Source organism: Balaenoptera borealis (assembly GCF_965194805.1).
Source record: "Balaenoptera borealis genome assembly, chromosome: 3".
Classification (NCBI taxonomy): Eukaryota; Metazoa; Chordata; class Mammalia; order Artiodactyla; family Balaenopteridae; genus Balaenoptera; species Balaenoptera borealis.
Window position 1 is genome coordinate 74,729,785 of NC_138866.1, and position 25,463 is coordinate 74,755,247.

At 41.0% G+C, this 25,463-nt stretch overlaps 2 protein-coding genes and 1 long non-coding RNA gene across 3 annotated transcripts in view; 1 reads left to right on the forward strand and 2 right to left on the reverse strand.

Annotated features, from left to right (window-relative positions):
* Positions 1-5,589, reverse strand: part of LOC309625507 — a 95,423-nt gene extending 89,834 nt beyond the window's left edge. The window contains exon 1 of the long non-coding RNA XR_014242543.1: positions 1,468-5,589. This is a non-coding gene — a long non-coding RNA (uncharacterized lncRNA). The remainder of the gene's footprint in view (positions 1-1,467) is intronic.
* Positions 1,087-10,707, forward strand: METTL3 (methyltransferase 3, N6-adenosine-methyltransferase complex catalytic subunit). Its single transcript, XM_082384981.1, has 11 exons — positions 1,087-1,323; positions 5,632-5,849; positions 5,945-6,349; positions 7,270-7,445; positions 8,043-8,259; positions 8,489-8,676; positions 9,058-9,096; positions 9,278-9,386; positions 9,507-9,572; positions 9,745-9,857; positions 10,485-10,707. Exons 1-11 carry the CDS (start codon positions 1,224-1,226, stop codon positions 10,594-10,596), a joined length of 1,743 nt encoding a protein of 580 aa, XP_082241107.1. The 5' UTR covers positions 1,087-1,223; the 3' UTR covers positions 10,597-10,707.
* TOX4 (TOX high mobility group box family member 4) lies at positions 10,379-25,463 on the reverse strand. Its single transcript, XM_082384972.1, has 9 exons — positions 25,346-25,463; positions 25,066-25,134; positions 18,092-18,334; positions 16,940-17,200; positions 16,364-16,594; positions 14,866-14,946; positions 13,766-14,509; positions 12,619-12,782; positions 10,379-11,985 (listed from the first exon to the last, which is right to left on the reverse strand). Exons 1-9 carry the CDS (start codon positions 25,349-25,351, stop codon positions 11,925-11,927), a joined length of 1,860 nt encoding a protein of 619 aa, XP_082241098.1. The 5' UTR covers positions 25,352-25,463; the 3' UTR covers positions 10,379-11,924.

Here is a 25,463-nt window from a genome sequence, read left to right on the forward strand (position 1 = left end):
TCCAAGCCTGAACTTTGATGTCACCTCCTTGCCAAAGGGTCATCTGGGCTTGCAGTCCTCCCTTCTTTGCAATCACGTTTGTTTTTTAAGCCTATGCTTGGTGCTGCCTTAGTCTGTAAAGATGGTTCAATATCAATAAACTGGGTCCTAGCTCCTTTACCATACCAGAAGCTCTGAAAGCAGGGGCCATGCCTTCTTAAGCAGTTCTTTCTGGCAGTGTTTGGCATTCCGTAGGCTTGATAAATCAGTGGTTCTCAAATGCTTCCATTCAGAGGACGTCATTAAAAAAACGAAGTTTTTAAGTTTACTACACAGAGAGGTGCACATACCAAAATGTTTGGCTCAGTTAATGTTCACAAACAACGTATTCATACAACCAGCTCTCAGAATAAGAAACACAGCTCAACCAGAACCTCAGGAGCCCCCTAGTGCCTCCTTCTGAGTATGTATGTATGTACTTATGCATGCGTGCATGCATGCATTCCGAGCAGCTTGTGGTATCTTATTTCCCCGACCGCGGATTGAACCGGTTCCGTTTTCAATGAAAGCGCAGAGTCCTAACCACTGGACCACCAAGGAATTCCCTGAGGACTCTATTTTAGTGTATTACACATGATACTTGTAGATTTGGTATAAGTAAGAAGAGTGAGAATATGTATTTGTAGACTCATTATAGTATCTCTGCTCCATCAGTTCTCCTCCCTCAAATATGCATACGTAATGGCTATAGTTTTGTAAACAAGTGCACGGAAACATGAACCTATATCTTCAGTGGCAAAGGTAGGTTAGTACCAAACTGTCAAAAGGAATTCGTAATCCTTCATTTCCAAAATCTAGACTACACACGCTGCCCCACGTGCGCTGTCTCAGCACGACTCGAACTCATTTCCTAATATTCAACATGGCCGCATGCGCGGCTATAAGCAACATGGCCGCTCTGCCAGGCACCAACATGGCAACCACAGCCTCGCCTCACCCGGAAGCGTGAAAGAACTCCCATAGAAAACATATCCGCCATTCCGCCAACACTTAAGGTGGCTCTCGTTTCAGCTTCAAAGGTAGAGCAAACCCGGAAATGACTTTCCGTCCGGTGCATCTCCCGGGATCTCTTTCCGGTTAGCCTTCGGGTGTCCGCGTGAGAGTTGGATAATTCTTGGAACTAGGGCTGAGAGGTGGAAGGCAGCCGCCCTTGGTTCGAGACGTGTCTGGGCTGCGAGACTGACATGTCGGACACGTGGAGCTCTATCCAGGCCCACAAAAAGCAGCTGGATTCTCTGCGGGAGAGGCTGCAGCGGAGGCGGAAGCAGGACTCGGGGCACTTGGGTGAGGCGCGGGACTGTGGGGGCCGATCCTTAGCCGGGGAGGGCTGGAGGGAACCCTGGAGAAAAACATAGTTCCTGAGTCGGTGCCTTTCCCCAAACGGCCGTTTCTTTAAGGCTTCATACATTGGTACTCTTCTCCCCCTACCTCAGCAGCGCAGACGCTTCACCCTCCTGCAAGTAGTCGCGGCTCCTTCCCAGCCTGGGCCGTGGTTCCGCCGGTTCCGCTTTCCCCGGCCGGAAGCCTCCGCCTCCCCGCGTCAGGTTGACTCCTCTTGAGTCTGTGAGAGCGTCTCACTTACTAGGCCTTTCAGCCCCCGATCCCTCGAAGCAGCAAGTCCCTTTTTTTGGTTATTCCCGTGGCGCTTTGTTCTTCTCTCGGTTATAGCAATTGCTTTTTAGTGGTCATGTCTTTTGAGACTCTGGGCGCTGTGAGAGCAAGTACGGAACCTTTATATCCACAGTGCCCAGCTCAGTGGCCCTCGCAGAGTTAGCACTCGGTGTTGCTAAACGAGTAGAGGAACTGGCATTGTCTTAGCCGTTTACACACTGAGCAGGAATCTGAAAACATTTGTTTTTAAACTTTTTCTCCCCTCTCGTTGTCCCGTGTCACAGTCTTAAAACTTGAAGGACCCTCAAAAGATTGTTAAGTGCTACTCGTACCACATCCGCAGCACAAGCCCTGAATTATCTAAGGCAAATCAAAGATCTACAAGGATAATGAATCCGTGCCACTCTTGTGGTAGCTTGTTCCACTGTGTATCAGTATATTCGAGTCCGTCTCTAAATCTCGTGTTGAAATATATATTAGGTCCATGCACTTGTAGTCTGGCCCTTGGAACTAGAAGATGCCCTGGCAGGACTTTTATTACCATAATGAATGAACATCTATCGAGTGTCTACAGCGTACATGAGTCTACTTAGACAAAAATAAGTAAGACAGTGTCCCTGCCCTCAAGGAGTTTAAAATTTAGTTGGGGATAAAGGAAAAGTCGGAAATACAATATGACATATGTAAAATGCCAAATGAATCGATTCCACAATGAGTACAGTGAAGGTAGAAGTAACAAGAGTCAGTTTAGTCAGTGAAGGCGTCAGGGAAGAGTTGGCACTTGGAATTTGGTCTCTATGGCTGTGTAGGACTTAGATAATTAAAGGGGAGATAAGAGGGTAAGCAGAGGAAGAAGTGCAAGTCATATTATCAGGGATTAATTAATAGAAATTCCACTTCACTTCTCCATGGTATTAACCACACTTTGGTATTAACCAAACTTTGCGCCATATGCAAAGTTTTTTTTCTTCATTCAGTTCTTTTCTCACAGAAAATAAAAATTTTCTTACCACATCTAGATTTTTATAGCATTACTGAAATCTGATACTTAATTGTTTACTTCTGAGGTTAATGTTAAAAGACAAGGATATTGAGTAAACTAAAATGTATCCATGTCATTAATGAATGCAGAATACTATGAACCAAGAATCATTGGGAGACCTTTGTTAGCTGGGCCTTTTTAAAGTACAACTTTTTTTAAAAATTGTGGCAAAATACACATAAAATGTACCATCTTAACCATTTTAAAATGTATAGTTCATAGTGTGATGTGTATATATATTCACACTATTGTGCAACCAATCTCCAGAAGTTTTTTGTCTTGCAAAACTGAAACTCTACCCATTAAACAATAATTCCCAATTCTCCCCTCGTCCCGGGCCCTGGCAACCACCGTTCTATTTTGTTTCTGTGAGTTTGACTACTCTAGATACCTCATGTAAATGGAATCATAAAGTATTTGTCTTTTTGTGACTGGCTGATTTCTCTTAGCATGTCCTCAAGGTTCATCCATGTTGTAGCAAGTGTCAGAATTTCCTTCCTTTTTAAAGCTGAATAATATTCCATTGTATGTGTATACCACATTTTGTTTATCCGTTTATCCACTGGTGGATACTTGCTTCCACCTTTTTGGCCATTGTGAATAATGCTGCTGTGAATATGGCTGTGCAGATATCTCTTCAAGATGCTGTTTTCAGCTTTTTTGGATATATAACAGAAGTGGAGTTGCTGGATCATATGGTAATTCTATATTCAGTTTTCTTAGGAACCACCACACTGTTTTCCATAGAGTAAAGTACAGATTTTTGAAGTGAGGATTATCACTTCCAATAAATATTTACTTCATTTTAACTGAAACAAAATAAACTTGGCCAGGCTTAGCACATAGTAAATATGTGAACTGCTCAATATATTTTATCAATGGGATTGAAGATGTGAATATAGATGTTGACATATTTTAGGGATCAGCAAGTTAGTAGACCGGCCATATTTTTATGTCTTCAAGCTAGTATTTTATTTATCTTCAACGGAGCTCTTAACCAAAGAATAAACTCAAGTATTAAGTATTCCTTTGCTGAGCCCAACACATTAAATTTTTCATTAGATTAGAAGCAGAGTGTCAGCATAGTTACCAGCATAATGGAAGCACTCAGTAAATATACTGAATTAATAACTGAACAAATACTTTCTGAAGGAGTTGGAGCTCAAGGATTCCTAATGATTTTCTGCCAGTGACCCATTTTAAAAATGATAAAACGTTGGAGTCTTTCCCCCAAATTTGTAGTGACTTCATGGAATTCACAGAGTGGCTAAAGCCCATCTATAAATAACAGTTGCATTAATCAGCTGTTAGATTTTTTCCAAAATATTAAACGTGAGCTTCCTCCTCCCAATAACCTTAAAAGAGGTATTTTCAGCTTCAGTGTTCTGAATGTCATGAAAAGAATACTCCTAGGAGGTGTTACTAACACAAGGATTCATAACCAGAATCACAGGCTGTTTTTTAAAAGAACTGTATTAAAACAAGTGATTAGTCAGATAACCAAAGGGGGAAAAAAAATGTCTGTATCCAGTTCCAGGGATTGAAAATGTATGTTTAAAGTGGTTCTTTTCATAGACTTCTTGCTTACTTTAAGAAAAATTATACATGACTCAAAGAACATATAAATTTAGTTACCAGAGAAAGTGAAAACTCTGTAAGAAGAAGAAATGTTTATTATATTATATTCTTGGTAGTATCAGTAGATTAATTATAAAAAGTACACTTTCAACTTATTGACATTAACATTGGAGCAAAATCAGTGCTTTTCCTCAGTGAGATGATGTCTGTTAGGGTATTTGTGCACCACGACAAAGATCCCACGTGCTGCAACGAAGACCCAACGCAGCCAAATACATAAATACATAAATAAATTGGATTATGTTTAAAAAAAAAAAAGTTCTAGTCTGAGATTCAGCAGAACGTAAAAGAATCATACGTAAGCAAGGTAAAGAAAGTTCTGCAGTTATTTAACATTTCTAGTGAGTATGGAATTGTGGAGTCTGTTTTCCATATGGGGTATAACTTACTTCCCTAAAGTGTAACTGTTCCAGCAAGGTGTTTGGTATACTTCAGCTCCATTTTCCTTGGAATTCTGAGTTAAATTTTAATAAAGTTAGTTCCATTAGAGTGGAAATTTCTAAGTAACCAGAATATCTCTAAATGTAAACTAGTGGCCCACTTACATAGTATTTAACAGAATTCCAATACAGGTTCTGAATGTTTAATATTTCATCTGTATTTTAACTAAATAATCACAGATATTAGGCTCTCCCAAAGGTAATATTTTGTCCCGATTTGAGTTACTTAACTCTTCTTAAGGTTATGTTGGCTACCCAGCTTGTGAAGTACTAGAGTAAGTGATAAAAATATAGTCAAGAAATATCACTGGTGACCAGGGCTTCAGCAGTTTTATAAAATTTTTGTGTTTCACTTTCAAGGTCGCATCATTCTAACCCCCAACGCTGTCATTTTTTATACCCTCTGATGTCCAGGGGCCTTAATTCATTCAAATTCGAATTCAATTCTTCAAAAAGATTTGATCACAGTGTAGGTTGTTGAAAATACTCCTGGCTTATAAATTCAGGTCGATTATATCAGCTGTCATTTTAGAGTGACTGAAGGGAGGTGGTATGGACATTTAAATCTACCAAGCTGCTAATTTATTTCCTTGAAGCACAGCAAGGAAAGGAATTAGGAAAAGACCTCTCACCCAACAGAGAAAAGGTAAGCATTTCCCAGAAAATCCAGGATTATCTTGGCAAAGCAGTGAATTCTTGAGTGTGATTTAATAGAGGGTATCTAGTGCTAAATCTGGTCAGAGAATTTTCTTCATGAAATGAAAGAACTGTGTGTTGTGAACGCTGGAGAACTTGACTCCTGAGGAGTGTGTACATTGGCAATGGTTGCCCTTTTTCATTTTCATTTCTCTTCACTCCTAGATCTTCGGAATCCAGAGGCAGCACTGTCTCCAACCTTCCGAAGTGACAGCCCAGTGCCTACTGCACCCACTTCTGGTGGCCCTAAGCCCAGCACAGCTTCAGCAGTTCCTGAACTAGCTACAGACCCTGAATTAGAGAAGAAGTTGCTACACCACCTCTCTGATCTGGCGCTAACATTGCCCACTGATGCTGTGTCCATCCGTCTTGCCATCTCCACGGTAATGACCAGATAAGACAAGGTTGGGAACTACCACTGTTTTTCTTCAGTTCATGGTCAGTGTCTTAATGCTTTCCCCCCACCCTCCTTCCTTAGCCAGATGCCCCTGCCACTCAAGATGGGGTGGAAAGCCTCCTACAGAAGTTTGCAGCTCAGGAGTTGATTGAAGTAAAGCGAGGTCTCCTACAAGATGATGCACATCCCACTCTTGTGACCTACGCTGATCATTCCAAGCTCTCTGCCATGATGGGTGCTGTGGCAGAAAAAAAGGGCTCTGGGGAGGTAGCAGGGACTATCACAGGGCAGAAGCGGCGTGCAGAACAGGACTCGACCACAGTAGCTGCCTTTGCTAGCTCTTTGGCCTCTGGTTTGGCCTCTTCAGCATCAGAAGTAGCCAAGGAGCCAACCAAGAAATCAAGAAAACATGCTGCCTCAGATGTTGATCTGGAGATAGAGAGCCTTCTTAACCAACAATCTACTAAGGAACAACAGAGCAAGAAGGTAGGGGTAGATGGAAATGCTTTCACACATGTACTTTGAATTTTAGCTTTGGTTGAGAGGAATTTACCCCTAGGGCGAAGAGCAATTGTTAGAATTCAGGGTTTAGAGCAGTGGTTCTCAACTGAGGATGATTTTAGCCCCCTCGCAACCCCCAGAGGACATTTGGCAATGGCTGGAGACATGTTTGGTTGTCACAGCACGGGAGCACCACAGGCACCTAGCGGGTAGAGGCCAGGGATGCTGCAAAGCATTCTACAGTCTTAGCAGGGCAACCTCCACACGACAAAGAGTTATTTGGCCCAGAATGTAAGCAATGCGCCAATGTTGGGAAACTCTGATTTAGGGAATCTTTTTCACTGGATCTGTTTGGAAGTATCATCAGATCTTGAGAAGAGGAATCCAAATATAGTAATAGAGGGGACGAATACTGGAAGATAGTCATATGGACCAATAATTATGGAAATTGTACAATGTGGAGTGGCAGTGTAGTGGTTTCTGAGTCTAAACATTGGACCCACAATAGTTATCCATTTCCTACCCCCCCCCCCCCCCCAGCTTATAGAATTGTTGCGTAGGCTCCGAGCTAAACGCTAAAGTGCTTAGCACTGTGCCTTGGTTCAGTACCTAATAAATGTAAGTGGTTTTGTTTGGAAGGAGTGCTTTCCTGGGGAGGGGAGTTTAGCTTAATGCTTAGCAGTAGGAACCAGTCTTTTTATATTTTAATTTCATCCCAAATGCAGATTTGTGAGAAAGGACTAAACCCATGACACATCTCTTCTCCTAGGGCTCCAATTTTCCCATATTAACTTAAGTCTATTGATCCCTCATAGGACATTGATGTCAAGTAGAATTTGCAGAGGTGGTTTAAGGGCTAATTTTATCTACAGACCCTTTTAAGACCAAGGTTTCTTCTGTCACAGGTTAGTCAGGAGATCCTAGAGCTACTGAATACTACAACAGCCAAGGAACAATCCATAGTTGAGAAGTTTCGCTCACGAGGTCGGGCTCAAGTGCAAGAGTTCTGTGACTATGGAACCAAGGAGGAGTGCATGAAAGCCAGTGATGCTGACCGGCCCTGTCGCAAGCTGCACTTCAGGTCTTTTGGGAGGGAGGGGGTCGGGTGGGTCTCCTAGAAGCAGTCATTCTTTTTAAGCACATCTCTTCCAGTTATTGGGTTTCTGTCTTTAATCCTGTTATTAAGTGGTTTTAATATGATTTGTCTAAGACTTCCAGACTCTGAAGGTACACTTTCAGAAGTAGTGTTCTATGGGAGGGAATACAGGCTGCACTCCCAAAAAGATGTGAGATTTAAAGAAAAAAATGCCCCTGTTCTTGCAATAGCAAGACATCTCTGTCTCCGAGCCCCAGTGAAAGTTAAAGTTCTCTGGAAGAAGGACCATCTTAGGAGAAACAGGAACCTGGGCTCTTAGGTAGGTGCTTTATTCTGCTCTAACTAGCAAGCCCTTCCTTCCTGTCATAAGATAAGGAAGTTAACTCTTTGCTCAGAGAGGAATTAAAACTCTTTAGTGTAAATTACAGATTTTAATGTCACCTGCCTTCCTTATTTGAAAACTTGTGGAGGCAGCTCTAATGATAGTGAAAGACTAGAAATTTTGCAACAATTTGGACCTCGAACTGTGGCATCTAACTGGAACACCATCTTGATTCCAATTCTCCCTTTTTATTTCCCCAGACGGATCATCAATAAACACACTGATGAATCATTAGGTGACTGCTCTTTCCTTAACACATGTTTCCACATGGATACCTGCAAATATGTTCACTATGAAATTGATGCTTGCATGGATTCTGAAGCTCCTGGAAGCAAAGACCATACGCCAAGCCAGGAGCTTGCCCTTACACAGAGCGTTGGAGGTGACTCCAATGCAGATCGACTCTTCCCACCTCAGGTACCTATCTGCTCAGAAAACTTACCTCAACTTAAGGACCTTTATCTTAGTAGGGCAGCCATACATGTAGGAAAGCAGGGCATAAATCAGCAATCCGCCCTGCTGATTGGGAATGGAGTGGGACAGATATGCATATAAGGGAATAGGAAAATCAAATGTAAAAAGAGGGACTGGGGCCATGAATCTCAGAGTAAAGGAAGGGAAGATGACCAAATACCACCTCATGCAGTGGATCTGTTGTGATATCCGCTACCTGGACGTCAGTATCTTGGGCAAGTTTGCAGTTGTGATGGCTGACCCACCCTGGGATATTCACATGGAGCTGCCCTATGGGACCCTGACAGATGATGAGATGCGCAGGCTCAACATACCAGTACTGCAGGATGATGGCTTTCTCTTCCTCTGGGTCACAGGCAGGTAATGCAGTTCAAAGATATGTAGGTATGGGCAGATATAGTATAGAGTGAGTACTGGGTGGGGATAAAATCCTGGGTTTTCCTAGCCCTGCTATTAAATATATGACTGAGTCAGCCTTTTTTACCTACTGAGATCTAATGCCTGTTTATAACACAAATGATACATGAATTCTATGTAACTCTACATTTGTTGCTTGTGAAAGGTAAGGTCACTGAGAATAGATACTATGTTTTATTTTTGCATTCTTAGATCCATCCTGTTGCCCTAATGGTGTCTCTCATGTAAATGTTCACTGAATGTCTACTGAAAACAACACATATATCTTGAAGGGAGAAGAAATATGGGCATGGAAATGGCTGTTTAACCCTTATTTCTTTCTAGGGCCATGGAGTTGGGCAGAGAATGTCTGAACCTCTGGGGGTAAGTAACGATCATTGTGTTGCTTTGTTTTGAGGGAAATAAGTACATAATTACTGTAGTTGATATGTGTTCCTTTCTTTCAGAGTATTCTGTGATTCCTTGCCTCTGTAGAATAGATGGCACCACCCCTAAACTGTGAAAGCCTGATTAAAGCTCTAATTCTTTTTCTTATACCCCACAGTTATGAACGGGTAGATGAAATTATCTGGGTGAAGACAAATCAACTGCAACGCATCATTCGGACAGGCCGCACAGGTCATTGGTTGAACCATGGGAAGGAACACTGCTTGGTGAGCAGCAGTGGGGCCCAATTCAATAGGTGGAGCAAAAAATAGGAATTGTTTGATTTCTTATTGAGAAACAGTTCAAATGCTGGGGTTTCATAAGGAAATCTGTTCTTTGCTGAGCAGGTTGGTGTCAAAGGAAATCCCCAAGGCTTCAACCAGGGTCTGGATTGTGATGTGATCGTAGCTGAGGTATGTACTTTGCCCAGGTATCCAAAGATCCACATTTTAAAACTGCTATCAGTTATTCTAGTCAGGTATATTCTTATCCCAGGTTTTCTCATTGGGATCATAAACATAAATGGAAAGGGCTAGAATTGCAATCTTGGGTAACTTAAAAGTAGCTAGAGCTTTTATTTCCTAGGTTCGTTCCACTAGTCATAAACCAGATGAAATCTATGGCATGATTGAAAGACTGTCCCCTGGCACTCGCAAGATTGAGTTATTTGGACGACCACACAATGTGCAACCGAACTGGTAAGGTGACCAGAGAACATGCTAGCCCCCAAAGGCAAAACTGTTTATGGTCAAGGACAGAAGTTAGTAGAGCTTCACCTCACATTCCACTAGTTTATAAATGGGCTTCAGAGGATTCTTAAGCAACCAACATTCATTGGGAACCCAACAGGTTTTAAGATTTAAACCACTGCTCTTAAGGTCTCCACTGTTACAACCTGAAGATCTTCGTTATTCTATGGGATGTACTGAATCTGCCCCCTGGTGGTTACTGAGAATCTGTGTAATCTGTCAACAATTTTAATCTTTCATCCTGTTAGTAGAGCTTTAAAAGACATGCTGCTAGCATTTCACTAATCCAAAGAATACTCACTGGCAGCAGCAACTTTGTGAAGTAGGCCTGGTTAAACATAAGTTATTAACCCTTAATTAGTACAGATCCAGCCTTTTTTAACACCAGAATCTGTGCCCAATTTCTAACCAGCCATACTACCATATACTATACTAATATTAAGATCTTTTTAAAAGAATTGGCACAAATATTCAATGAGGTGATAGGCAGTCTTAATAAAAAGTACACATCTTTTAACATTATTAAGCCTTTAAATTCCAGGATTTTGGTTTGCCCCATCTTTCCCCTTGCTTCAGGATCACCCTTGGAAACCAACTGGATGGGATCCACCTACTAGACCCAGATGTGGTTGCCCGGTTCAAGCAAAGGTATCCAGATGGTATCATCTCTAAACCTAAGAATCTATAGAAGTACTTCTAAACCTAAGCATCCATAGCCATGGCTCTTGCAGGCTGCACCTGAAGAGTAATATTTGTACAATAGTTTTTTTTCCTTATTTAAATAAAAGTTTGTATTGTAGTTGGGATTTCGAGGTCAAGTTCTGGCTCTGCCACTTAACAGAACAGTGTGTGATCTTGTGTAACTCATCTCTCAGTATGATTACTTATATGTAAACTGGGAATATTACCTACCTCATGGGGTTGCTGTAAGGGTTCAAACTAAATGCATGGAAGGCATTCAAATATTGATTATACTGTATAGGATCAAAGTGATTAGCAATTAGTGCTAGTAAACACGGTAATCAAGAAGGGGGTTCTCTGGGACAACATTTCTCAAGGTAAGATTTGAGTTTCATTTAAGATCATCATCACTAGGCCTATCATGCTCGAAATGTTGCTTATTCTATTACAACTATGTGGCTTTGCTGGTCTATTATTCATTCGTTTATTTCTAAGAAAAATGAAATAAGCACATCTTACATTAAATTTAAATAAGTGCCCAGAGTATGCAGAGAATTAGCCTATATATTATATAAGTGAAAACACCTCTGGCCTATCTTTTAAAAGATACTTCATCAAACACAAGTGAACACAACTTCTTTAGACTTTGGTGAAACCTCTTATATTAAGGGTATAGAGTTCTGCCTTTTGCACTCATAAACTGTGATAACTGAGATAAGGAAAAGCGTTGACTACAGAAATACTGTTGCAGAGAAATAAATAAAAGACACTCCTAGGTGATGTTATTTTCTCTACAGCCCAGTGTGCTTACTATGTTGAAAACCTTTGTTCTCAAAATAATGAATGTGCAGATGTGACAGTAACAGTTCCCTGTTTAAGAGGTAACCTTTAATGCAGCCTTTTTTTAGCCCCTTTAAAATGGATGCACACAGTGATGTTTCCTCCTAGGCTCAAAGCTGAGTATTATCCTATCATTTTAATAGTATTTTAGGCAAGTCCTATGACAATTATACCAACAAGTTTTCCTCAAACAATTCCCCACCCCTAGCCACCACCCCTATGTTCTGCTTGTTCATATGCCCTTCACCCTTTCCTCTGTTATTATCACTGATATCTCTGCTTGTACATGAAAGTAAAAAGCAATTCCAGCAAACTCAATGGCCCTGCTTCATAGCCTGGCCCCTGTAGAAGAGAGATAAAAGGGGAGAAACGTGAAGGACATAAAGGACCATCATGGGTTGAGATCAGGCACTACCAGAAGCCCAGCTTGTCTTAAAAACAGGCTCGGTGGACATGTTGCCAGCAGGTCAGTCTTCACTGGCTTGGAGAACAGGACTATTTCACAAACACTACTGTGTTTGAGTTTCTAGAGGCTACCCAGGCCAAGAAGACATCCCTAAGAAAGAAAAAGATACACACAAACTCAGAATTACAGCCTAGATATATTCTTTTTAAACTTTGTCTTAAATAGGTTGACAGATATCACCCAATAGGAATATAAGGGCAGTGGGCCTAAGAGTCAGAAGTATAGGCAATCCTAATTTACTTTGGAGGATTTGAGATAGGAAATACCAATGCCTTGTTTCACGGATGTAGGTCAATCTCAGGAAAATTGGGGAAATGGGCAAAATCTTCAGAACTTCTTCCCTTTCCCCCTATACTTAGCACCTTATTGTGCTACTCACCACCTTCTCAAATTCTAATTCTAAGAGGCCTGATTTCCAGTAAGGAGATAAGCTAAACTAATAGTCAGTCACCAGCAGCTTGATGTGTCATATTTTTATAGAGCACACACAGAGGTAATGTACCTGAAAAGTGTGAACTGCTCATTATGTCATCTTTACCTACATGGCAAATGTAAGCTCTTTTTAAGCAGGGGAACTTCTCTAGTAGCTTCTACAATCAGATGTATATAGCAACCTACTCTACCTAAGGTACGGTGGTACTGATGATATGCTCAGGGTTACTGTGTTTTCCAACACAGTTAATTTAGCCATACTTGAATTGTAAGGAGGGGAACTGAGCTCACCTGCAGTGCTTCACCACGCACTCATTGCTGCAGTACTCATTGTCCCAGTCCTTACTCACAACGGGAGGGTTCTCACAGCCGGACCTCACACATCGAGGCTGGGGTGAGAGCGTCACAGGAGACCCACTCACCAATTCAACATCCATTTGAGAAGGAGACTCAACCTGTGAGAGGGAGAGAGCACCAAAGATGGATTGGATTGCTACTTACCTAGCTACCAGCTAGTCAAATTAACTCTAGGATCCAGTGGAGCAACAGGTGTTACAGTCCCTCACAGATGGGGGTACAGTTCCAAAAGAAGGTGAGTTCTTGGTCTTCTCTATATCGAGCTTTAGAATTGTGCCATGCAGATTGACATGAAGATGCTTCCTATAAGGGGAATGCTGCCATACTGCTAGTGTTTAATCTTAATTTTACCGATCACTGACTTTGTTCTACAGTTGAATAATCTTCCTCTGAAAATATCAAATCAATAGAATGTGAGTAGAGGTTGGGTCACCTCAACTAAGATCAGAGACTAAGAAGATAAAATGTGGTGCCATTAGCAAAAAGGAAAAAAACTTAGAGATTAATAGTTTCCTGGTTTTGCAGGGGTGGGGTGGGGTGGTATTTTTCTTTAAAATGACTGCTTCATTAATTGTGGAGCTACAGTCACAAACAGACCCATATTTCAAAATGACTACTGGTCAGGTACAAGTTAAAACTAGGGTAAATTGGCATGTTTGTTTCTGAAAAGACTCAATGATACTAACCAGTTGAATTTTTCTACCTGTATTCCCTACCCATCCCCTTACTTAAAAACATCAAGCCAAGCAGTCAAGGTTTGGGAGAAATGGAAGGATTTATCTCCAAAGCTTTGGATCCTTGGGTAAGACACCTGAAAAATAACTCTATGCTTAGGCTATATCTTTAGTTGACTACCGTATTACTTCTGCTTAGTTAAGGAGTAGTCTAGGATAGGAGGCCCTCTTAATGTTTCTCGCCAAGAACACTACAGAGTATCTTGCAGGGAACTGACAGGATATTTCATACGCCTAGTTGTGCCAGGCGTTAAATGCTAGTAGCAACCCCTGCTTTTATTAGATCAACCAAAAATGCTTACACATTTTCAGTGGTCTAGAGGAAATACTTGAAAACATAGGCTCACCTCAGGAACTACATCTGTGATCATCTCACAGATTGTCTCAGGAGAGGTTTCCTCCACTGTGTGGGTCTCAGGGCTGCTGTTCACAGGCCGCTCCGGACTCCTTTCTACAGGTGGTGGAACCAAGGTAGTCTGCATTTTTAGAGTGGGCGGAGGCACAAGCTTGACCTGCAGTGGCGGCGGCTGCTGCTGTAGATTGATTCGGAATTTCTGAGGCGGGGGCTGCTGCATGGCCTGCAGCGGGGGAGGCTGCTGGAGAATGGCGACTTGTTGCTGAGTCGGGGGCTGAGGCATCTGCTGCAACGGAGGGGGTTGTAGTCGGGGCGGAGGCAGTTGCATGGAAGCTGCTGCTGCAGCTGCTGCCTGCAGCACTGACCGAGTGACGATCTGGGCTTGCTGACTAGGCTGGATAGTAGCTGTACTGGTTTGGCCTAGTTGGATCCCCCGGGAGGTCACCACTGTGGCTGGGATAACGGTAACCATCCCTCCTTGGGACATAGTAATAGAAGAGGGCAACATCTGTTTGGTAATAATCAACTTGGTAATATTGGGCTGGCCCCCAGCCCCAGAAGATGCCTGGTTTGCCACATAGGATGAAAGAGTGGAATTAACAACAATGGAAGGAGACAGGGCAGGGGGCTCTGTTGAGGCTGCTGCTGGAGAGGCTGGGTCAGCAGTAGTCACAGGAGGTGGAGAAGGAGTCTGTGATGGAGGCGCTGGATCCAATTCCACTGTTTCCACAGTAGCCTAAAAGAAGACCAAAAAAAAAAAAAAATCAGGAGATTTATTCTCTTCCCTAGGACATACTCACTCTAATCACCTCCCAAGAAAAGATACATCACAGATTGGGGGGGCGGGGGGGGACGAAGAGAAAGAAAGAAAACAGAGCAGCCATGTGTCTGCCTGGCTAAAGTAAACAATGAAAATAGACTGTTTGGCAAGGTTTATGATGGAAACAAATGGGAAACCTGTTACATATTTTTGAGCTTTTAATACTATATACTATTAATAGGTTCCACAGGTTTTTGGTGGTATTTACTTCTTATAATTGCTTTAAAAATCTTTTTATTGGTTTAAATATCCACCTACCCCAATCTTCTTACCTGACACTCTTGATTGTCTTTATAAGCAGCCAGAGCCTTCAGATACTCTTTCTTAGCAGCTTCAGTTTTCCTCTTATATACCTGCATGAAAGACAGACTGTTGAGAAAGTCCACAAACTCCTAGTAAAGACTGATAATCCTACATTATTCATCAGTAAAAGACAATTCATCTCAGCCTAAATACTGACACCTCCTGAAAGCTAGTAATCAAGTCAGCCACCATGGCAGACTTTCCAGTGACCATGCATCTGAAAGCCAGCCAATCAACAGTAGGCTTGCAGAATAACTACACTTCTAAAGCCTACAGCAACCCTTGCTCACACTTGTGTAACCAAAACAAATCCTGACCCCCAATAAGATGAGTAGTCTGCTTAGTCTGGGATTGTGTCTAACCAGTATACTTTCCCTTAAGGAATGTGCTAAACTGTTTGCAATGATAGCCCCAAGAATTCTTCCTGTGCCGCATACCTAGTCTTCCATCAACAGCTGAAACTAATTTCCCATTCCTTTGAATTTGGGCTAGCTCTGTGAGTTGCTTTAACCATTAGAATGTGGCTGAATTGACACAAAGAGAACTTGGGGACATCTGTTTTTGTTCTCTTGGAATACTGCTCTAACTCTGCCATAGTGTAAAGAAGCCAGTCTAGCCTATTTGGAGGATGAGAGACCATGTGAAAGAGAACCAAGGCATTTCAGCCAACAGGTAGCACCAACTGCCAGACACGGGAGCAAGGTCATCTTGATAAGCCATACCAGCTGTTGTTTGGGTACGACTGTAGGAATGAGCCCAGGTAAGAACACTGGGAAAAACACCCAACCAATTTACAGAATCATAAGAAATAATAAATTGGGGACTTCCCTGGTGGTCCAGTGGTTAAGAAATAAGAAGACCTGGGGAGTGTAGGGTAATGATAATTATAGCCATCTTCAATTTCAACTGTATCTTATATTTATGTAGTATCACAATTTTCATCTGTTTAATCCAGGTTAAATTTAGGGAGATTAACTATAGTTCTCAAGTTTATATGAGGCCAATGAAAAAATTCAAACTTGGCTGTGGATTTTAGAGTTAGCTACAGCATGCAACTCACCAAAGAACAGCCTAATTTTACAGATAGAAAAAAAAGGCATAGAAAAGTTAGATTCAGTGTTTTTTATAATCATTTAAAAAAATTTTGTTTTTACTTATTTATTTTTTAAATATTTAAATATTTATTTGGCTGCACGGGGTCTTAGTTGTGGCATGTGGGATCTAGTTCCCTGACCAGGGATTGAACCCGGGCCCCCTGCATTGGGAGCATGGAGTCTTGGCCACTGGACCACCAGGGAACTCCCTATAATTTTTAGATGGGTATTTGGGATTCAGTGTATGGCTGCAACTTTTAAGACGAAGGATGATCTTGAATGCCATTAACAAAGAGCTGATATAAAATAAGAACACATAAGAAAGTTAAAACTTGAACATTCACTAACCACTCGTTCCTCGTTATCTGCTCACCTGTTTTTGCTCCTCTCCAAGACTGTCCCACATAGAAGCCACAATTTTTGAAACCTCCCCAAAAGTGGCATTGGGATTCTGTCCCTTGATGGCAGCCTGTGTGTCACGAAAGAATAAAGCATATGCTGAAACTGGTTTTTGAGGTTCATTAGGATCTTTCTTTTTTCTCTTCTTTGGGGCCTTTTGCTTTTTCCCTGCTTCCACCACAACTGTCTTCTGGCTGGGAAGTTGCTGTGGGGGGAAAAGAGAGAGAATTACAAGAAGAAGAGAAGTATCATGTTGGGAGAACTGAAAGAAAAGGACTTTTATATGGGGTAAACTAGTCACATGAATGGAATTCTCAGAAATGCTAAAAGTAGAGGCAATAGGATTAAGACAGTAAAGTATGTGAGGACCAATAAGAATGGAGATTGGAAGGAGCATTATAAACTATAAATAGAGAGGCAGGACCCCATACCCAGAAAAGAGCAGAGGAGACAGCAGGGCAGGAGTAAAGAATACTTAGTAGGATCTGTAGGTCAAGAGTTTTATCCCAGAATAATATGGCAGATTTGATTTTGGCAGGGAATGCCTCACCCTCCGGAATTCCTCAACACCATCCTCATGAAGTGAACTAGTAGGTGAAGGTGTGGTTGAAAGACGATCCTCAGGTGACTGGGCAGGTGGCAGGATGGTGCCACCCCCTAAGCTCAAACCAAGTTGAGAACTCAGTTCTGACTGATCAATGGTGGTCAACTGGCTATGCCCCATCAAGCCAGATGTCATGTCTGTCATTGGTACATCAATTGTAACAGGTGGATTGGCGCTATACTGAGTTCCTATAGAATGATCCAAGTCCTGAGAGAAGCAGAAGGACTAATTAAACACTAAATATAAAAAACACTACCCTTCCCTTCCCCCCACCGGAATTCAGGACAATTTATAAGCCCTCTGCTTACCCAGAATGTATCATCATTTAAACATCAAATAATTTGTCTACATATAAAACATATTAAGCTTTTTAATAAAGTACAGAAATTACAAATTGAGTACTAAGTCACTTCTTTGTACTCAAAGGCCTATTCCAGAATAACTAAAAATAACCAAAGAAGTCATAATTTTGGACAAGTTAATTTAAAGAGCAAGTAAGTTATTCAGTAATCTAGAGACAGTGATGACACACAGGGGAAAGAAAAACTTTCTCCCTGTACCCTCCTAAATAACAGCTGTTAAAGTTGCAATACACAGGCAAATCAGAGTGCATAAGGGCAATGTTAGAGATGTTTGGCATCAAGTATAGTGTGTGAAGATGTGCTACTAATGAGATGTGCTGGAAGCCCAAATACACTGATTTATAACACATACTAATCCACAATTAATACTTTTGGTTCAGACAGTTTTTTGAATACATCCCTCAACATGACAGCAGTCACACTCACACACTTGAATCCTAGGATATGAAAGCCATAGTAGTAGGGAAAAAACTTTTCTTTCAAAAATCCCAATACATCATTTTCATTTCAGGGTTAACACTAGACATTTTACAATTTTAAACCATTTTTCAAGTAAAATTGATTCAGATGATAAATCTTACTTATTCAGGGGAAACGAGGTCTTTGTTGGTGAGTCTTTAGCCAGAAGAATGGAAAATAAGTACTACCCAAGTGTAGCAGGGAATAGAGTTACTTATGTCTCCCCTAACACCATGCCCATGAGCTTGGGTAAGCCTGATAATGTCTTGCCCCTTACCATGGTCAAGCCCCCACTCAGGAGCCCCCCGCCCTGCTCCATCAAGCCATGGGTCATGCCCACAGGCATGTCCAATGTCTGGACCCCATACTGGGCTGAAAAGCTGCCATCCTGAGAGGAGGAAGGGTCTGCCAGGTCATCAAAGTGGCCAACCACATCTGAGACAGCCAGTGAGGGATCAGAATCCAAGGAGATAGGGGGGATTTCAAATTCTTCATCACCCAGGCTTGGTGTATGGAACGTCTGTAGGGAGGAAAAAAGGGAAAAAGACTTAGTGGGAAGAGGAGGAACTGCATACTGCTAAGTGAAGAACATGGCTGAGTACTGGAGAGTCTCAGTGTACCTCTTTTTGGCCTGGATCCCATTTCTGTTATCAATTTCCTAGGACCTATGTAATTTTACAAATCTTCTTCCTCATATCCTTGGCCATATGTCACATACAAGGCTGCCAACATCAATCACAATTTTCAATTCTTTTATCTCTTTTCTACCTTTACCATCTTGGTTGTCCTAAACTATTTTGCCTATTGGTCTAATGAATGATTCTTTCAGCACCATTAGTAGGGATCCAACCTTTATAACCTGTTTAGCTATGATGCTTAAAATCTCTCTAAAGATTCTAATAGACAGCAGTTATTTCATACTTACTACACCTGAACTGTTAGACCACAGAAATTCATTGTCAACCAGACAATTATACTTTGACTGTTGTTTTAGGTTCCTTTGAAGCAGATCCTAAAAGGATCATGGGAACTTTATGCCCCTCTAAAATATATGCACTTAAGAGTTTCCTACCTCTTCTCCATTTTAGAAATCATGATACTAACAACAAATAAGATTTCCATTTGTACAAGATTTTTGGAAAACCCTACAATGCGAAGATAAGGATAATAGTGAGGAGAAAAACCTTCATTAAGAGATATAGCCAGAGGGCAAACTTGTTCTCTAACAGTTCCTGAACACATTCCTGTCTTGCTCTGAACAAGCCTTCCTGCAAGAAAGGAAGAAAAAGATTACTCCAGCTGAAGACCCAATCCCTTCCTCTGAGTCCAACTACAATAATAATATACTATTTCTATTCTGAATGAGGCCACAATTCACGGAGCTAACAGACCAATGTCTGACCTAAGATACATTAAATGCTATGGTTCCTTTTGACACTAAAAAACTAAAATGGCAGCATCTGCAGCAATAGAGCATTAATAATGGCAAGAGACTTTGGTGTCACAGAGATCTGGGTTCAAGTCCCTTCTCTGCCACTTACTATATGACCTTGAATGGATTTTCCTCATGTATAAAATGGGACTTGTAATGGTAATCTCCTTATATGGTTATTATGAGGATTTATGGGATTTAGTACACAAAACTTTATCACATGGCCTGATATATATAACTGCTTAATGATAATATTCATATCCTAATCATTATTAACTTGCCACCTGCCCCAACCAATTACCACAGATTGCTGGAATTTTAGAAACTTTAAATTCTATCAACCTTGTCACATGGCACAGTAAATACCAACTGATTCAGATCAAATTAAATAGGTACCCACAGTTTTGGGGTTTTTTCATGATTAAGTAAAGCATTCTTTAGGAATTCCTCAAGGTTTTTCCAAACCCAGAAAGGGTCTCACTAATATCACCATTTTTAAATTTTGCTAGAAAGAATATTTCCAGCTAGTAAAACTAGGGAGAAAGAGTATGTCTGTGAAATGCTCGATTTCTCTGAAATCACATCACACTGAGAGAAGTTTCCTAAACGACAAAAAGATATGTATATAGCTTCATTTCTATATTTTCCTCCTCCAAGAGCCTTACTATTTTACTTAGCATGGTAAAAATTTGTGATATAACATGAGAGGAGCATACATAAAGAGCACGGGAGCAGACAATTCTTTAGGAAAAACTAAAACTCTCCCCAAGAACTGAACTTTTCTCAGTACACAACTCACTTTTGTTATTGTGTGGAAGTTCTTAACTTCAGGTCCATGATTTTTTCCTGAGATTTCAGTTTAAGTTCATGTGTGCATTTTTCAGGAAGAAGAGTACAAAGATTTTTACCAAATTCTCATGCAAACAGAAGTTACAGGGGCAGGAAAAAGGACCTGGGGAAACATTTACTGTACTAGATTAATAGTTGTATAATAGTGGTCTACAATTTTTTAAGAAGATACAGCAAAAGTAAAGCAAAAAATGACTATCCTATTCTGCTTACCACAACAAATAAAAAAGCAACTCTGCCAAGATATGAAAATGACACTATTAATGAGAACTGAAAAAGAATAAAAACTCATATCCAAAACAAGAGACCAGCGTTCTGCAAAGGACTAGCCCTCATAAACTATCTGGCGTGCTCTCATGGACTACACTAAAAAACCAGACATGTAGAGACTCCATTGTAACCAATTAACAAGACATTCTTTCTATGTACCGCCCCCCCGGAATGTGGAAACAGCTTTGTTATTCAGTATCTGTGGCTTTAATGGTGTTTTTTTGGATTTTGTTTTATTTGTTTCTTCCTTTAAAAAAGAAGAGTAAAATAATGGCAATGCTCAAGAATACAGAAAGGTAAACCACACACATACTAGAATAGAGATCCACTCTAAATCTTTTACTACCACAAGTTATCTGTAAGATTATGGGTAAATCCAATATCTAAAGTTATTTTATTTTAGTGGATTCACCACATAACTAAATCATACTCTAGACTGTCAAACATAAAATAAAGATAAAACTGTAGCAAATATTAAAGTAAAAATAAATGATTTGGACACAGAAGGAGGAAATAGGAACATGATGCCGCTACCTTCTCAACTCAGCTTTTGTTTCCTTCTCTGTTAACTTCCTGGGCCTTTATGAGGAAGAAAGCAGTTTGGGAATTACAGTTTATAAGCAAGGATGCTTAGCTATTGAGAGAACCAAAATATAAAAAAATACCATTTCCCTACCTTTTCACATTCCTCTATATCAAAACACACAATCCAGTATTTCTTTAAGTACTTTCTTGTGTAGATTATTCATTTTAAGGAAATTTATTTGAATCAAACACCTATTTATTCAACATTACACCAGTACTAGATTATTAAAATAGTTTAATTGTTCTTAAAAACTAACACGGTAGTGAAAATTTTAACTATTCAGCCTGAAATCATTAACTGGTTCTAATGATTACTTTTCCTAATTAAGGATAGTTATCTTTATACCTTATTTCCCCAGAGTGCTCAAAGCACAATATCATTATTTAAGTGCCAACCTAAACAAGAGAAACAGAAAGATTAAACTCCCTTCAGATTATACAGCTTTCCTATCTCAAGCAATGCTGTAATAAATGCTAAGCCTTCCTCTCTGGACACGTACTTTTAAAAAATTATTATTATTTCTTATTTTACTGAGGCATAACTTATGTAAAGCACATAAATTTTAAGTGTATGGCCCAATGAATTTTTACATACGTAAACACCCCATTAACTACCACCCAGATAAAGATACAGAACATTTCCATCACTCTAAAAGGTTTTCTCATGCTCCTTCCTAGTCAATACTCCCTTCCTTCCACAACAGGTAGCAGTATTCTGATCTCTATCAGCATAGTTTAGTGTTGTCTATTCTTGATCGTCATTAAAAAATGAACTCATGGGGACTTCCTTGGCAGTCCAGTGGTTAAGAGTCCACGCTTCCACTGCAGGAGGCACGGGTTTGATCCCCGGTCAGGGAACTAAGATCCCGCATGCTGTGAGGTGCGCCATACCCACCCCCCCGCCAAAAAAAAGAACTATTATAGCGTCTACCCTTTTTTGTCTGGCTTCTTTTACTCAGTAATATATTTTTGAGATCACCCAGGTTGCATTTATTAGTTCATTCTTTTTTATTGCTGTGTTGTATTCCTTTTAACAAATGTATCAGTTTATAGACATCTGGTTTTGTTTCCACTGTTTAGCTATATAAATAAAGTTGCTGTGAACATGTTTCAGTTAGTATATGCACTCATTTCTCTTACGTATATATCAAGGAGTGGAATTACCAGGTCACAGGGTAGGTATATGTTTATCTTTAGTAGATACTGCTAGTTTTCCAAAGAGGCTGAATCAATTTAAACTCTCACCAGCAATGATTAAGAGTTATCTATATCCTTGCCAACTCCTGGAATTGTCAGTCTTTTAAATTTTCAACATTCTGATGGGTGTGAAATGGTATCTCATTGTGATTTTAATTGGCATTTCCCTGATGAGTGACAATGACGATGACACTTTTTCATACGCCTAATGGCAATTTGGATATCCTTTCTTGTGAGGTGCAAGTTTATTTATTTTTTTAAATTTATTTATTTATTTTTGGCCACGTTGGGTCTTTGTTGCAGTGCGTGGGATTCTCATTGCGGTGGCTTCTCTTGTTGCAGAGCACGGGCACTAGGTGCGTGGGCTTCAGTAGTTGTGGCATGTGGGTTTCAATAGTTGTGGCTTGCGGGCTTTAGAGCACAGGCTCAGTAGTTGTGGTGCACGGGCTTAGTTGCTCCATGGCATGTGGGATCTTCCCGAACCAGGGTTTGAACCCGTGTCCCCTGCACTGGCAGACGGATTCTTAACCACTGTGCCACCAGGGAAGCCCTGAGGTGCGAGTTTAAATCTTTTGCCCATTTTAAAATGGGATTCTTTATTTTATTCTGCAGAAGTATTTGAATATATTCTGAATATGAGCCAGATGCATGTATTAAAATATCTTCTCCCAGTCTGTGAATTTCGGGAATTCCCTGGCAGTCCAGTGGTTGGGACTCAGTGCTCTCACTGCCAGGGCCAGGTTTGATCCCTGGTCAGGGAACTAAGATCCCACAAGCCGCATGGTGCAACCAAAAAAAAAAAAACGTTCTTAATTTCAATGAAGTCCAATTTTTCAACTTTTTTATGGTTAGTACTTTTGTGGACGTTTCTTTTTCTTGCAAGAACACTCTAAAACTTACTCTTCTAAAAGAAAAAAAATTTTTTTAATTACCTTTATCTAGTTCTAAGACATATTTGGGGTGGCTCACAGTAAGACCAGAAACAACAAAAACCACAAACCAATTGAAATAAAGGAAAAACAAACAAACAAAAAAACTGAAACAACAACAACAAAACCAAACAAACAAGAGGGGAAAGAAATGTGAAGAAGCTGTAATGACAAGGAGAAATGTTAACACTGACAGGGCTCTAGGCTAAAGGAATCCACTGAAATTTAATTATGAGCTTCTTGGCAAAATAGTTTTTTACAACATTTCTTAAAGTCATAAAAGCAAAAACAAAGGATAGACTCAAACCCCGAAAGTTTCTTGATGAGCCCAGTGTGAAATTTACAACACTCTAAATAAAGAAATTTAAGGACTTCCCTGTTGGCACAGTGGTTAAGAATCCGCCTGCCAATGCAGGGGACACGGGTTTGAGCCCTGGTCCAGAAGATCCCACATGCCGCAGAGCAACTAAGCCCGTGCGCCACAACTACTGAGCCTGTGTTCTAGAGCCCGCGAGTCACAACTACTAAGCCTGCACGCCTAGAGCCCGTGCTCCGCAACAAGAGAAGCCCAGCACTGCAACAAAGAGTAGCCCCGGCTCGCCGCAACTAGAGAAAGAGTAGCCCCCCCTTGCTGCAACTAGAGAAAGCTCTGCAACTAGAGAAAGCTCTCGTGCAGCAATGAAGACACAACACAGCCATAAATAAATAAATAAATAAATAAATAAATAAAAAGAAATTTAAATTTTGGAGACCTGATTCAGAAGAAATTGGCAATGATGCGTTTTCATGTGGATGAGACCAATGTGAAATTTACAACACTCCAAACAGTGAAATTAAACCATGGAGATACCACTCAGAAGAAACTAGCAATGAGACCGCAAAGCATCAAACAGATTTTTGTTTTATATTGTTTCTAAATTTGCTGCTTATTTGAGTCACACTTTCCCCGGCCTAGAAGAATAATAATGAATAGTAATCACGATAAAGCAGTTAAAAAAAAGCAGCAAATGGTCCTTGCCAATCTAATTCTTATCCATGAAAACATTAAATTTTGTTACAAGTTCATTCAACAGCAATTGATAATTCTAGATACAAAACACTGATGCAGATGGTTTACACAACGTTTTTAAAACAACTAAAATCCTCAAAAGAGAGTAAAAAGTTCAAGACTTCAGTTTCTCAAAGACCGAAAAATTTATTTTTCTGTTCCATCTTACTCTTTTTCCTTGCTGAAGCAAATGATACACACTTACGACAATATTTCAACTGAAACTTTTCCACGAATACTAAAAGACCTCACCATGATCATTACTTCTACTTCACATCATAAGAAACTATTATTACAGCCATTTGACAGCTGGGGAAACTGTGACATACAAGGGTGAAGTAACCTGCCCAAACTCTGAGTCACTGGCAAACAGAAATGCAGGGTCTACTCAACTCCCTTCATGTTTTCTGGCAACTATTACCTTTCATCCTGTCACTAGCAAAACAAGCTAATACCATGTAAGTAAACATAACTATTAACTTTTCCAAAAATCACTGGGTAGGAAATTTAACTGAAACAAAGACCCCCTTCAACAGTATGTTTTAAGAATGAACACATTCCACAGTTAACCTGTTAGGTAAATTCCTTCCCTCTCTCAAATTTCTTTGGCTTAAGCATTTTCTCCCCGCTGCGATCTCCCAAGATTATTGTAGTTATTTCTCCCCCATGAAAGGAGACAATTCCACTCTGTATTCCAATCCAGAATCACTCTGAAATAGGTTCGCTCTTTTCCAACGTCCTGCTTTTCTGATGACAGCAGCTTCCCGGGCCTTCCCCATAGTCCTCATAGCCTATGGAGGCAGCTGCCACTTTTCTCCAAACATCAATCGCGGCCCCCCTTTCCCAACACCCGGCCCCTGGCGTCCGCGCTCTCCTCCCCACCACCCTGCCCCGCCGCTGCCTCACGCCCTCCCCCCGCAGCGTCGGCAGCTCGTGCTCACCTCGGCCCCTGACAGGAAGGGGTGCGAGGGCCCTGTGATCGTCAGGTAATTGTCATTTCCTCCGGGAAACTGGAAACCAAAAGAAAGCCGCGGGGATAAGTTAGGAGAAGCAGGGAGTTAGCTCGGAGCGACAGATTCTGACCCCGAAATTATGACAACACTCCCCAAACCCCGCTCTCTCTCCCCTCCCGTCAGCAGCCTCTCCGCCCGGCTTCCCGCCTCTGCTTCAACCCCGTTAGCCGCGCTCTCTCGCCAGCTTTCTAAGCTCTGAGGAGCCTACCTCCATCTTCACACAACGCCTACCACGGTCTCAGTGCCCTCATCGCTCCCACCGCCCCACTGGACACGGAACTGCCGTCACTTCCGCAACGACGTGCGTCGCTCTCCGCTGATTGGAA

Excerpts from the sequence above, each read along its gene's own strand:
- TOX4 (XM_082384972.1), bottom strand. Across the intron at positions 16,595-16,939 it reads GTGTTGAGGAATTCCGGAGG|CAACTTCCCAGCCAGAAGAC; the intron begins GTGAGGCATTCC and ends TTCCCCCCACAG. Across the intron at positions 11,986-12,618 it reads TGCGTGGTGAAGCACTGCAG|GGATGTCTTCTTGGCCTGGG; the intron begins GTGAGCTCAGTT and ends TTTCTTTCTTAG.
- METTL3 (XM_082384981.1), top strand. The coding sequence starts at position 1,224 with ATGTCGGACACGTGGAGCTCTATCCAGGCCCACAAAAAGCAGCTGGAT. Across the intron at positions 1,324-5,631 it reads GCAGGACTCGGGGCACTTGG|ATCTTCGGAATCCAGAGGCA; the intron begins GTGAGGCGCGGG and ends CTTCACTCCTAG. Across the intron at positions 9,097-9,277 it reads GAATGTCTGAACCTCTGGGG|TTATGAACGGGTAGATGAAA; the intron begins GTAAGTAACGAT and ends TATACCCCACAG.